We start from the raw sequence: 13,359 nt of genomic DNA on the forward strand, positions 1-13,359 counted from the left end.
ACCATGCGACATATTTGGGACAATCCTTATTATGTGTCCAAACTTCTAATAAAAGAAGCAAGTGGGCTCCTTAGTTTATCTTTTTTCCTTCTCATTTTGATAAAAGTTTCTCGTATGTTTATTTCTTTTATTATGAGAGCTAGTAGCCAAATGAACACTTCGAGTCTTCTCTCTCTCCAGTTTCTCTTCTTCATGGACATGGTGAGATATAAGCTCATTGAGGACCCATTTATCCTTATGAGTATTGTAACTCACTTTGAATTTCCAAAAGTGTGTTGGGAGAGAGATCAAAATCAAGTGCGAAATCAAACCCTAAGAAAGTTCTAACTTCAGTGCCTTGAGTTTCATTGCGAGATTAGACATCTCCATGATGTACTCATTTGTGTTCCTTTTACCTTTATAACTCATTAAAATAAGTGTGTACGCATCACTACTTATCTCATCCTTATCATTTTTAGAAAGGAATTACTCCAAGGTTTTAAAGAACCTCTTGATGCTTTTGCTCTCGGCAATTGAATCCCTAATCAATCTAGGTATGAATCTTTTGATCATCATAAGACACATCCGGTTGGATCATTCTCATTTTTCTATTTTAGTTTCATTTGAGTTCTTAATAGTAGAAGTGGGATGCTTTCCCCTCTGGGATATGTCCAATTTCATGCATCCAAGAACGATCTCCATAGGTTTCTTCAAGAACTTGAAGTTCATCTCACTCACCATAGGGATAAAGTTAATATGAGCAATCAAATTTGGAGTGATAGTACATCAACAACTGGTAGGGATGTATATGGATATCCATGGGGATGAATAGTATGATATCAATGTCCACCTTGTTGGATAAATATGATATTTGTATCCATCCAATATACGTACGAGTATCCGCTAAGTGGATAATCCGTAGGTTTTAAGGTACCTGCAGATATTTACAGATATCCATGAATAACATTTTTTTTTCTAAATATTTTTTTGAAAAAAATATTTTTCAACTTCTTTTAAAGACAAAAAAAGTTATTATCACATAACATCCATACAATTTACTCTCAATTTAACAACAAAAATTTCATCACAATAATTTCTTTCTTTTTCAACAAATCATAATATCCATACATATCTTTTTTAACCAAAACAAGTGAAAGATATTATAATTGTGATTTATGGTAGAACAACGGACGACAAAGGAGTAGGAAGGAAGACACTGATTGAACGAAGGAAGGAAGATATTGGTTCGTTGGATATTGTAATCATTGGAGTGAGGTATGGAGTATAGAAGAAGCTTAAATATGAAGTGGTCAAGTATAATTTGTATGAAATATGAAAGGTTTTCTTCAAAGAAAACTTCAAATAGTAAAATAAATTAATGATATTTAAATAATTTTTATAATTTATAATAATTCACATGAATAATTGTACACTACAACTTTTGTGATTCTGATTGAATTAAATTTCGTATGTGATACACGAATCCATTGAGAAAAGTTTGTACGTGATAATCCTAAAACGTAGAGGTTTAGAGACGAGTAATAAACACTCGATGACTTGTGTGATAATTACTTAACTGATACTCCTAACACCTTTATAAACTTCAGATATGGTAAATAGATTATTTTCTTAAGTACGGTACATTAGGGACAATAACCAACATATAGACTGATGTTCAATTAGGATCCCGAATATTTCAAAATAGATTATCCTGACATCCACTCATATTTGATCTCAACTTTAATTAATTAATCAATTTCTCATTAGAAATTTAATTAATTTTTTTAACTTTATTTAATCACTTAATTGATTAAATTTTTTAATTTGATATGTAATTTTTTTATAAGTGAATTTCATTATTAGAGTACAAGGGGTACTCTTTCCATTTACAATTTAACTAATCAACTTTTAATGAGACAATTCAAAGGAGATGCATACCAATAATATAAGTTACAATCTACTTTAGATTTATTCCCTATTACATACCAAAGAAGTACAAGGTTGATTGGACTTCTTCAAAGGTCAGCATGTTTCATACAACGCTTGATCTTCATCATCAATCTTGACCTCGATATTTTCAAGATCAAAAATCAACTTGTTTTAAATATCTAGCTTCTCAGTCAAGACTTTGTCTTCACTCATCTTGAATGAATACAAAGCTTGCTTTAGATATAGACAATTGACCAAGGATTTGGTCATATACAAACCCTAAAGTTTGCTCCACACACCCATTGTAGTTTTCTCCTTTGAAAGATGCCTCAAAACCTTATCACCAAGGCTCAAGATGATTGCGATGTGGGCTTTCTCAATCATCATCATCTTCTCCTTCTCTGTTAGAGTAGTATCCATCTTATCCAATCCTTTTAACGCTTCTAACAAACCTAGCTGAACCAGTAAGACTTACATCTTCAAGCGACACAAACCGAAATCATTTACACCGATGGATGTCCCAATCTCATACTTCGTTGAAAACTTCTTCTTTTCCATGCTCACCGCACCAATTTTTGTGAAAGCGATGCCTGAAAAATAGAGTATGATCATTTCTTGATCAACAAGAAAACCACAAGGTCAAAGAAAATAGAGAAGAAATAGAAAGACAATTCAAAGTGGTTTAAAACCCTGGATTCTTGATTCAATTACACATTAGAGAATAATGTTTACAATTGAATCTCAATCATACCACTTTTCTCTCTGATTAGTATTATCAGAGATTGATAGAGAAGTTATGACTAGTATGTTATTCATAAAAATACTAAACCATAACTTTCAACTAACATACTAAACAATTGACCGAACTAACCCAATCCAACAAGCTAACTAAGACGCATGCATGCAAAAACAGACTTCGACTACGGCATGCATAACTTCGACTACTGTCGAACCATGAAGTTATCCTTGTCGAGGCTAATGTTCGATCCAAATACCACACTTACTAACCAAACACACCACCATCTAGCTAACCATACCATTCTCTCATCGTTTTTACTGATTTTTCTCTTTAAACCCTTCTTATGCATATTAAAGCAGTGTCAACTAGCTCTATCCATATCAATTTCGATTCCAACACAATTTTCCATTGCCCTCCAAATTTTTCTAGTGACAGTACACTGAAACCACATATGTAACGAGGTTTCTTTTTCTTGAAAGGATAATACACATATCTTATTCCTACATCCTTGGATGATACCTCTTTTGATAAGTTGATCTCTCGTTGATATCTATCCAATAAAAGTCTACAGTCAAATATTTGAATTTTAGATGAAACTTTTTACATTCCACAATCTTAAAACCACTCCGATACTTTTTTCTACTTCTTAAGTTTAATATAACTAATATATTATATATATATATATATATATATATATATATATATATATATATATATATATATATAAACCATAAAAATTATATTCATACTATTGCGCAATTGATAGAATATTTTATATTTAAATATAAAATATTCTATTAATTATGCAATATAATGAATATAATTCTCATGACTTATATATATATATATATATATATATATATATATATATATATATATATATATATATATATATATATATATATATAAGATTTAATTGAAATACATTGACAGTATAAAATGATTTTACATTGTTAGTTAATCATAGTCGTTGGATGTTGAAACAAGTTTGACTTTTATTTTAAAAATTTATAAAGTAATACAAACGAGTGATGGTGATGAATCGATTGTGTAAAATATTTTATACTGATAGTGTATAGTAATTAATCTTATATATATATATATATATATATATATATATATATATATATATATATATATATTATTAGATTTAATTATTAGATTTAATTCATATTTAAGTTTGTTAGATATTAGATTTAAATATTAGATTTGATTCATATTTAAGTTTGTTAGATATTAGATTTAAATATTAGATTTGATTCATATTTAAGTTTGTTAGAGGCTTATAAATAGGGTGTCAATCATTGTAACTTTTAATCCTTTTTGTAGCCATCATTCTCTGAATAAGAATATTTCCATTCATCATATATTCTACCTTTGCACCAACAATTGGTATCAGAGCCTGGTTCAGATTCATTGGGAAACACGGGAAACACGAGTGAACGTGAGGTCTTGTGTGTTTGATTTTGATTCTTAGATTCGTGTTGAATCTTGAACAAAATCTGATCAGAATTTTAATTCTGTGGGTTGGGAAACACTGTGTGAGAAATCTGAGTGTATTGTGCAAGGTAGAAAGATGAACGGAAACGGCAACATGAACACCAAACTTCCAGTATTTGACGGTAAAAACTGGAATCGTTGGATGATCCAAATGCGTGTACTGTTCGGTGCTCAAGATGTTCTAGATCTTGTCACTGATGGTTATGTTCCGGTAGCAGCAGATGCGACGGATGAACAGAAAAACACGCAGAAGGAAGTAAGGAAGAAGGATCAGAAAGCATTGTTCTTCATTCATCAATGTGTTGATGTAAATGTGTTTGAGAAGATTGCAGATTCAACGACAGCAAAGGCTGCGTGGGACACACTGGTTAGATGTTATGGTGGTGACGCATCAGTGAAGAAGGTGAAGCTTCAGTCCTTGAGAAAGCAATATGAGAATCTCAACATGAAGAATAATGAGAAAGTTTCTGAATACATCTCCAGAGTGATTCTGATCACTAATGAGATGAAAGCGTGTGGAGAAACTCTTTCTGAAGAAACAATCATGGAGAAGGTATTGAGATCCCTTACCTCTCAATTTGATTACATTGTGGTAGCAATAGAACATTCCAAAGATCTGAGCACCATGAGAATTGAAGAGCTGCAGAGCAGTCTAGAAGCGCAAGAGTTGCGTTTGACTGAGAGAACTTCTGAAAGGGAAGTAGAGCAGCAGGCTCTGAAAGCAACTTCTGATAGGAGGTATCAGAAGCAGTCAGAAGCCAGGAGAAGATCTGATGGTGGTCAGAAGTCAGAAAGCTCAACCTCTGATAGACAAAAAAATGCTCAGAAGGGAAAAGAGAAGTATGACAAGAAGAAAATTCAATGTTACTGCTGTAAGAAGTTTGGTCACTTTGCTAGAGACTGTTGGTCAAACAAGGAGAGAAAATCAGAAGAAGCAAATATAGCCAGAAGTTCTGATGACGAATCTGTGCTATTGATGGCCTCTGAATCTGATGATATGGATCTGATAGACTGGTGGTATATGGACACTGGTTGTTCAAATCATCTTACTGGAAACAAGAAATGGCTGGTTGACTTTGACTCTGAAAAGAGGACAAAGATCAGATGTGCTGATGACAAATATCTTAATGCAGAAGGTATGGGAAATGTCAGAGTGACTCTGAACAATGGGAAAACAGCATTGATTCAGAACGTGTGGTATGTACCTGGCATCAGAAGCAATCTGATGAGTGTGGGACAATTAATTGAGAAAGGTTTCTCAGTTACCATGAAGGACAATCTTCTGAAGCTGTACGACTGTAATCAGAAGTTGATTATGGAGTCAGAACAGGGAAGGAATAGAACATTCAAGGTGAATGTCAGAACTGCAGACTCAGAATGTCTTAGTGCAACAAGTGCTGAGAAGGAGAGTGAGCTGTGGCACAGAAGATTTGGTCATTTGAATTTCAGAAGCTTAAAACATCTGAATTCAAAGAAGTTGGTACATGGAATTCCTGCAATTAAGAAGCCTGAAAAGTCATGCAAAGTTTGTATGGAAGGAAAACAACCACGATTGCCATTTGCGTTAGAAACTGCTCCAAGAGCAAAACATGCCTTGGGAGTTGTACATTCTGATGTGTGTGGTCCATTTCCAGTAGCATCGATGGGAGGGAATAAATACTTTGTGTTATTTGTTGATGAATTCACAAGAATGACATGGGTATCCCTTATTAAGTTCAAACACGAGGTGTTTGATGAATTCAAGAAGTTCAGAATGAAGGCTGAGAATCAGAGTGGTCAAAAGCTGAAGATTCTTAGAACTGACGGTGGAGGTGAGTATAACTCCAAAGAGTTCCAGAAGTTCTGTGAGGAGAATGGAATTGAGCATGAGGTTACTGCTCCTTATACCCCTCAACACAATGGTCTTGCTGAAAGAAGAAACCGAACTTTGCTTGATATGGTGAGAAGCATGCTAAAGGAGAAGAAGCTTCCTCAGAAGCTCTGGGGAGAAGCTGTTGCCACCGCAACGTATGTACTCAACCGATGTCCTACGAAGAAGTTGAAGGAAATAGTTCCAATACAGAAGTGGACTGGAGATAAGCAAAGTGTTAGTCATCTGAAGGTGTTTGGTTCTGTTTGCTATAAACATGTTCCAGAAGCCAGAAGACAGAAGCTGGATGATAGAAGCAAAGTGATGATTCTGATAGGGTACCACAGTACAGGTGCATACAAGCTCTATTGTCCAGAAACCAATAAAATTGAATTCAGCAGAGATGTGATTGTGAAGGAATCAGAAGTTTGGAATTGGGAAAAGTCTCAATCTGATTCTGATGTTAGAACTTCTGAAGAAAGGTCAGAGTTCAGAATTTCTGAGGTTGGAGTAAACTCTGACGTTGATTCTGATTCTGATAGTGATTCTGACTCTGGAGAAGATTCAGAAGATGAAGGTCACTCTGATGATCCAGATGACCCAGACTCTGATGGTAATCCAGATTCTGGTGGCAATTCAGACTCTGGAAATATGCCAGCCCCTGAAGATGGTCAAAGCTCTGGAGGAAGTCAACCATCTGAAGGTAGAAACTCTGAAGTTGAAGACTCTGAACAAGTTCAAAGACCACAAAGAATCAGAAACATCCCCAGAAGATATGCAGAATTTGACATGCTGAAAGACACTGAAGTAGACTCTGAAGGAGAAGTTATTCAGTGTGCCATGTTAGTAGACTCTGAACCCATAAGTACAGAAGAGGCTCTTAAGCAGAAGCTCTGGCTGAAGGCCATGAAAGAAGAACTTGATGCTATAGAGAGAAACAAGACTGGAAGTTCTGAACAAGAGATAGCCAAGTTCAAGAAAGTTCTGATGAATGAATTCGAAATGACTGATCTAGGCAAAATGACATACTTTCTAGGGATGGAGTTCAGATACTCTGAGAAAGGTATTATTTTGCATCAGCTCAAGTATGAATTAGAACTTCTGAAGAGATTTGATCTGAAGAATTGTAAGATTGCTGTTACTGCATGCCAAGCTGTGTGGATTCTGAATCTATTGCAGGATCTGAAGATTAAAGTAAACAAACCTCTGAAACTGATGATTGACAACAAGTCTGCAAACAATCTTGCCAGAAACCCAGTGTTGCATGGGAGAAGCAAGCACATTGAGACCAAGTATCATTTTCTGAGACATCAAGTTCAGAGGGGAGTGTTAGAAGTTGTACACTGCAGCACTCAGAAGCAGTTGGCAGATGTTCTGACGAAAGCTATCAAGACTGATCAATTTCTCAGATTAAGGGATGGAATTGGTGTTACAAGTTTTGATGGAATATGAATTAAGGGATGGTATTAGATTTAATTATTAGATTTAATTCATATTTAAGTTTGTTAGATATTAGATTTAAATATTAGATTTGATTCATATTTAAGTTTGTTAGATATTAGATTTAAATATTAGATTTGATTCATATTTAAGTTTGTTAGAGGCTTATAAATAGGGTGTCAATCATTGTAACTTTTAATCCTTTTTGTAGCCATCATTCTCTGAATAAGAATATTTCCATTCATCATATATTCTACCTTTGTACCAACATATATATATATATATATATATATATATATATATATATATATATATATATATATATATAATATATATATAATATATATATATATATATATGAGTTTTTTTTTACATTGTTTGTGAGATTCATAACCCAATTCCCGTACTTTTTTAAATATGAAAGAATTATACGTAATGTAAATTAGTGTGTCGTAACTAGGAAGGATTTCTTTTCCTTTTGACGTAAAGAGAGAATTAGAAAGTAACTCGTTTTGATTGACTTATATAATATTGAAAATTCCTCCTTCCAGAAAGGTCATGAAATTTTAATCGGAATTTCTCAGTATTTGCCTATTTGAACAACTATTAAACTCACGTTTTGAAACATCTCCATTCTCTATAAATAAGTCAAATGAAGCAAAGACAAAGAAATAGGTAACTCATTGCTTATTCTTTCTTTCTCACTCTTTCCATTGAACAACAAAACTATTCAAACTTGTCTTCATCATAGTAGGTAATGACAGATTCTTTGAGGGGTGATCAAATTGCTGAAATCCATGAAGCATTTTTTCTCATTGACAAAAATTCTGATGGTGTGTATTTTAATTTCTTCACTTTAATTTTTGGTGTAACAATAGCTCTTTGGAACTGATTTTTGATTTTCTGGAATTTTGCTGATGTTAAGGGTTCGTTACAGAGGATGAATTAACAACCACAATCAAATCATTAGGTGTAAATCCAACAAAAGAAGAAATTCAAAATATGATTAGTGAATTGGATAGTAATGGAAGAGGAAGTATTGATTTTGAAGAGTTCTTGAATATTATGAGTACAAAAATGAAGGTAATTAGTTATCATTGCATACACTAAATATTTATTTATTTATTTATTTTGTTGTTTGGGTTAATAGTGTTATTATCAAATAATATTTGAATAGGAAAATATATCTAAGGAGTTGAAAGAAGCGTTCAGAGTATTTGATAGAGATCAAGATGAATATATTTCAGCCACTGAGGTAAACATATAAATACAAACGCATTTAGAATAATGTTATTGTTACATTAAATCATACACCAAATACTTATGAAAAATGTTATTCATATACCAAACTATACACTACACCGTATTTTACTACACCGTATTTTACTGTTCACCAATACGGTGAACAGTAAAATATTATAATAATAAAATATTATTTTATAAAAATATATAAAAAAAATATTTTTTTTATTTTTTTATTTAAGAGTACCTTGTGATTAACCAATTTTATAACTTCATTAACCAATATTTAATATTTTATTAACCAACTTTATTTTACAATTAAAAATTATTTTTATATCTGGATGTTAATTAACCAACTACATAACTTCGTTAACCAATTTTTTACCTTTCATTAACCAATTTTATTTTAATATATAAATCACTGCTCATGAACGATACATAGACACTGTTCACAAGGTACTATTCATGCACACGCACTGTTCACATGTACTGTTCATGTACTGTTCATATCACTGTTCATGTACGGATTTACTGTTTATGACACTGTTCACCGTATTTGTGAACAGTGCATACGGTGTAGTGTAATTTACAGTGTACACATAGCAATGCTGAATACTTATATCAAACACTGTTCACTGTATTTATACGGTGAACAGTGTTTTTAATTTTTTTAATAAATAAAAAAATTATTTATAAAAAAAAAATAATTTTAAATTATTTTTATAACACAAATATAAAGTATGTGATTAACCAATTTTATTATTGTATTATTAACCATCAAAATACAGATTATTAATCACATATTTTATTTATAATTTATTAACCAAATTTACTATTTCATTAACCAATAAAATATGTATAGTATTAATCAAATTCTATTAAAATCTAAAATAATTAAAAATTATAGTATATTTTATATTTTAATGTCAGAATTTGGTTAATACTGTATATTTTTGTGGTTAATATAATAATAAAATTGATTAATGATAAATTTTATATTTGTGTTATAAAAATAATTTTGAAAATAAAAATATTTTTTTACTTATTAAAAAAATAGAAAAACACTGTTCACTATATTTATAAGGTGAAGAGTGTTTGGTATAACTTTTATACGGTGAAGAGTGTTTAGTATAACTTTTAGGAGTAAATTTTGATATATGAATAGCATAGCTGATGCATTTAAGCTCTTTCTATGTATTAATTGAGATGCTTGCATAAAAATATATATTTATTTAAATTAGTTGTTAGGGTTTATAGGTGTTTTATTAGTAATTTATTCATGCATTAGTAATTTTTGTTTATGTTTTATAGTTGAAAGATGTAATGATGAGATTGGGAGAGAGACTAACAGATGAAGAGGTTGAACAAATGATTAGAGAGGCAGATTTGGATGGTGATGGTAAAGTTAGCTATGAAGAATTTGCAAAGATAATGGTGTTAAAGTGATGCTATTTTTAGAGAGGAAAATTTAAAATATTTTTGTTTTATTATGCAATGACATTACATTAGTGTCATGTGTTTGTGGAATATTTTATTTTATTTTCCAACATAATGGTTGTTCGTTGGAATTTCTAAAAAATATAGTTACATTTATAATAGTAAATTTGTCATCATATATTTGTTTATTAAAATATATATTGGCTTATAATCATAGAATGTGCTTGTATAAAAAACTATTTTAGGATGTATTTTTGGCATTCTTATTTTGATACTTTTTAGTCTAAAATTTAGTTTTTTTTCTCCCTATTTCATAATTTTTAAGATTTTTTTACTCTTCAACTTTTGCATATGTGACATTTTCGTTTAAGTCGGGACATTTACATGTAAGTAAATTTTACCATGTAATATAATTAAATTAATTAATATTTTCTAAAAATATAATTAATTCTAATTTATATTTCATTTTAGGTTTTACATTTTTTAATGTGAAATCATATTCAATTTCACTCTTCCATCTTTGTATGACTCTAATTTTACAAATAAGTACTTCTGAAATAATTCACTATTTATGAAGTTCACTCATATGTGATTTTCATTACTTCTCGTTCAATCTTCCTCAATCCTCCATCAAGTTCACTCGTATGTGGTTACTTCTGAAGTAATTGAAGCTCAAACACTATTCAATTTGGAAACTATATTCGAAAATGACGAAAGCACTTTTACTTTGGGATATTAATAAAGAAGTTAAGTATTGTGTCAGGTATGTACTTGTGCTCCTTTAATTTATTTATTATCTGATTCCACCTGTCTCATGGTGAATGCAGTGGATCCAAGTTGTTGTAGTCATTTATGTTCTTTTGTGGTCTTACATGTTTTCTTATCTAATAGTTACGATGTGGTCTCAATCTGGTTAAGCAAATCAATTTTTTCTATTGTTTCCCAGGCCACTTCAAAGTCAAAGTATTAGGTTAAGGATAAACCATAGAGGAAACTAGTTTAGATGCATGTTAAATAGTATGTTAATGGGAAGATCGTAAGTATAGAAAATAATCTAAGAGGGGGAGGCGAATTAGATTATCTTGTATTTTTGAATTTATCTCGATTATGAGCGATAGCAATGTTGTTCTTATTTTTTCGAAACTACTATAAATTTTAAATTGCTAAAAATAAAAACAGAAAAATAAAGACACTACTATGGAAAACACATATAATGGCGGTTTCACTTTCATTGTTAGGTGGCTTGTGATTGTATGTCAGTTGGTTTTCACAACAGGCACGTGACTGTGGTTATAAGTTAGATAATGCGCTACGTATAACAATGGTTAAAGAAAACAACCATTGTGAAATAATTTATAGGTCCTGGGTTTGAATCCCTGGAACGTCATTCTTGAGTTTTATTATTATGGATAACGCTCTACTTATAACAACGGTTGAATTAAAAATTGTTGTGATATTATGTGTTTTTTTAAATATATTTTTCAGTTTTCCAGTATTCCCAAATTTTTAGCCTGAATATTTTTGAATCGTATTAGACCAGAAACATCAATACACCCATTTGTGAATTAAATTAGACAAAAAATTGTATTACATCAATGACAAAATTCCATTAGGAACCAAAAATTGTATTACATCAATGACAGAATTCTATTAGGAACCAAAAATTGTATATTACATCAAAACCAAAATGACACAAAACAACATACAATATACACATCATTACATCAAAGAGTACTATCTTATTGTCTTGGTGCCTTGTATCTTGGTGTCTTGATTTCAAACACCTATAATTTCAATTAACAATAGTTGTTAGAAAATAACATCATTAGAAATTATAAGATACAATCACTATAAGGAATGAGTTTTCCTTTGAGAATAATTGACCGTCTATTCGATAAGTCTTCAAGGTCTGTCACATAAAAAACTTGTTTTGCTTGAGTAGCCATGATGAATGGTTCGGTGTTATAAGTTGTCTTGCCAAGGTCAACTCGTGTGAATCCTAACTCACCTGTTTGTACACCATTGTTATTGGGAACCCATTTGCCTTTAAATAAAGGCACTTTAAAAGTAACATAATCAATCTCCAAATCTCCTCAACGACACCATAGCACGCGATGGTTGCCAAAATAGGACTCTTATCTTTCGAACTAGAGAAATACATGGATTCGGTCTCAACCATAACCCCACTATTTTTCATTGTACGTTGATCATCTTTTTCTTTTATATAAAAGTAATAATTAAAAATGTCATATGTCGTCCTAGTTATCGCAATAAATTTTAGAGTGTACGACAACCATTTAATTGTCTTGGATGCATAATCATCATTAGAAATCCTCTTATTAAACCAACATATGAATTCCTTGTTATGTTGTGTCAACAACCACATATCATTCATTCAATGATATTTTTTCTTTATAACTTTCTTTTGTGTAGTTATGTAAGGTTCAACTACAGTAATATTATTCAATATATAGAAATGTGCTTCAAGTACTACATCCCGATTCATTGACTTAACATTTAAACCTTGAGTACCTCTATCTTTAAATATTTCAGCATGACGAGACTTTGGAATTCCAATAGACTCTGTTTCTTACAAATAATTTGAACAAAGCTCAAGAGCTTCTTCTGCGATGTAACTTTCAACAATCGAAGCTTCTGGTAGACGATGATTCTTCATATATCCTTTAAATACATTTATGTATCGCTCTATAGGATACATCCACCTTAAATAAACTAGACCACAAAATCTGATTTTTTTTTTACTAGATGAATAAGTAAGTGGACCATAATGTCAAAAAAATTATGGAGGAAAATACATCTCCAATTGACACAACATTATTCCATCCTCTTATTCTAATTCATCTAATTTTATGAAAACAATTACTTTATTACAAATAACATTAAAGAATAAGCACAATCTGATTATAGTTCCTCTTACCTTTTTTGGAAGGATGTCACGAATAACCACTAGTAGAAGTTGTTGCATCAAGATATGACAATCATGAGATTTTAAGCCAATTAACTTAAGATATTTCATTGATACAAGTTTCTTGATGTTTGAAGAGTAACCTTGGGGAACTTTTATACCATGCAAACACTCGCAAAAACTTTTCTTTTCCTTTTTAGATAGAGTGTGATATGCCGGAGGCAAATACAATCTTTTTTACTTTTATCTTATGGAGCCAACTTTTGTCGTATACCCATCTTCACCATATCTAAACGGGAATTCTTATTATCTTTAGTT

The 13,359-nt window shown here is 31.2% G+C and overlaps 1 protein-coding gene across 2 annotated transcripts; it reads left to right on the forward strand.

The window, feature by feature from the left end:
- The first annotated feature begins 8,065 nt into the window (after positions 1-8,065).
- On the forward strand, positions 8,066-10,319 carry LOC127129040 (calmodulin). Of its 2 annotated transcripts, none has more exons than XM_051058365.1 (5): positions 8,066-8,111; positions 8,191-8,269; positions 8,362-8,519; positions 8,614-8,691; positions 9,990-10,313. In XM_051058365.1, exons 2-5 carry the CDS (start codon positions 8,194-8,196, stop codon positions 10,122-10,124), a joined length of 447 nt encoding a protein of 148 aa, XP_050914322.1. In that variant the 5' UTR covers positions 8,066-8,111; positions 8,191-8,193; the 3' UTR covers positions 10,125-10,313. The 2 variants fall into 2 exon arrangements, with proteins under 2 accessions (XP_050914322.1, XP_050914323.1); XM_051058366.1 differs by having other exon boundaries at positions 8,094-8,111; positions 8,374-8,519; positions 9,990-10,319.
- Positions 10,320-13,359: the final 3,040 nt, after the last annotated feature.

This window comes from Lathyrus oleraceus, chromosome 3 (genome assembly GCF_024323335.1).
Source record: "Lathyrus oleraceus cultivar Zhongwan6 chromosome 3, CAAS_Psat_ZW6_1.0, whole genome shotgun sequence".
NCBI lineage: Eukaryota > Viridiplantae > Streptophyta > Magnoliopsida > Fabales > Fabaceae > Lathyrus > Lathyrus oleraceus.

What these genes read in the sequence shown, in the direction of transcription:
- LOC127129040 (XM_051058365.1), top strand. Translation starts at nt 8,194, where the DNA reads ATGACAGATTCTTTGAGGGGTGATCAAATTGCTGAAATCCATGAAGCA. An exon ending in TTATGAGTACAAAAATGAAG is followed by an intron (nt 8,520 to 8,613) that starts GTAATTAGTTAT and finishes ATATTTGAATAG; the next exon opens with GAAAATATATCTAAGGAGTT. An exon ending in AATATATTTCAGCCACTGAG is followed by an intron (nt 8,692 to 9,989) that starts GTAAACATATAA and finishes TATGTTTTATAG; the next exon opens with TTGAAAGATGTAATGATGAG.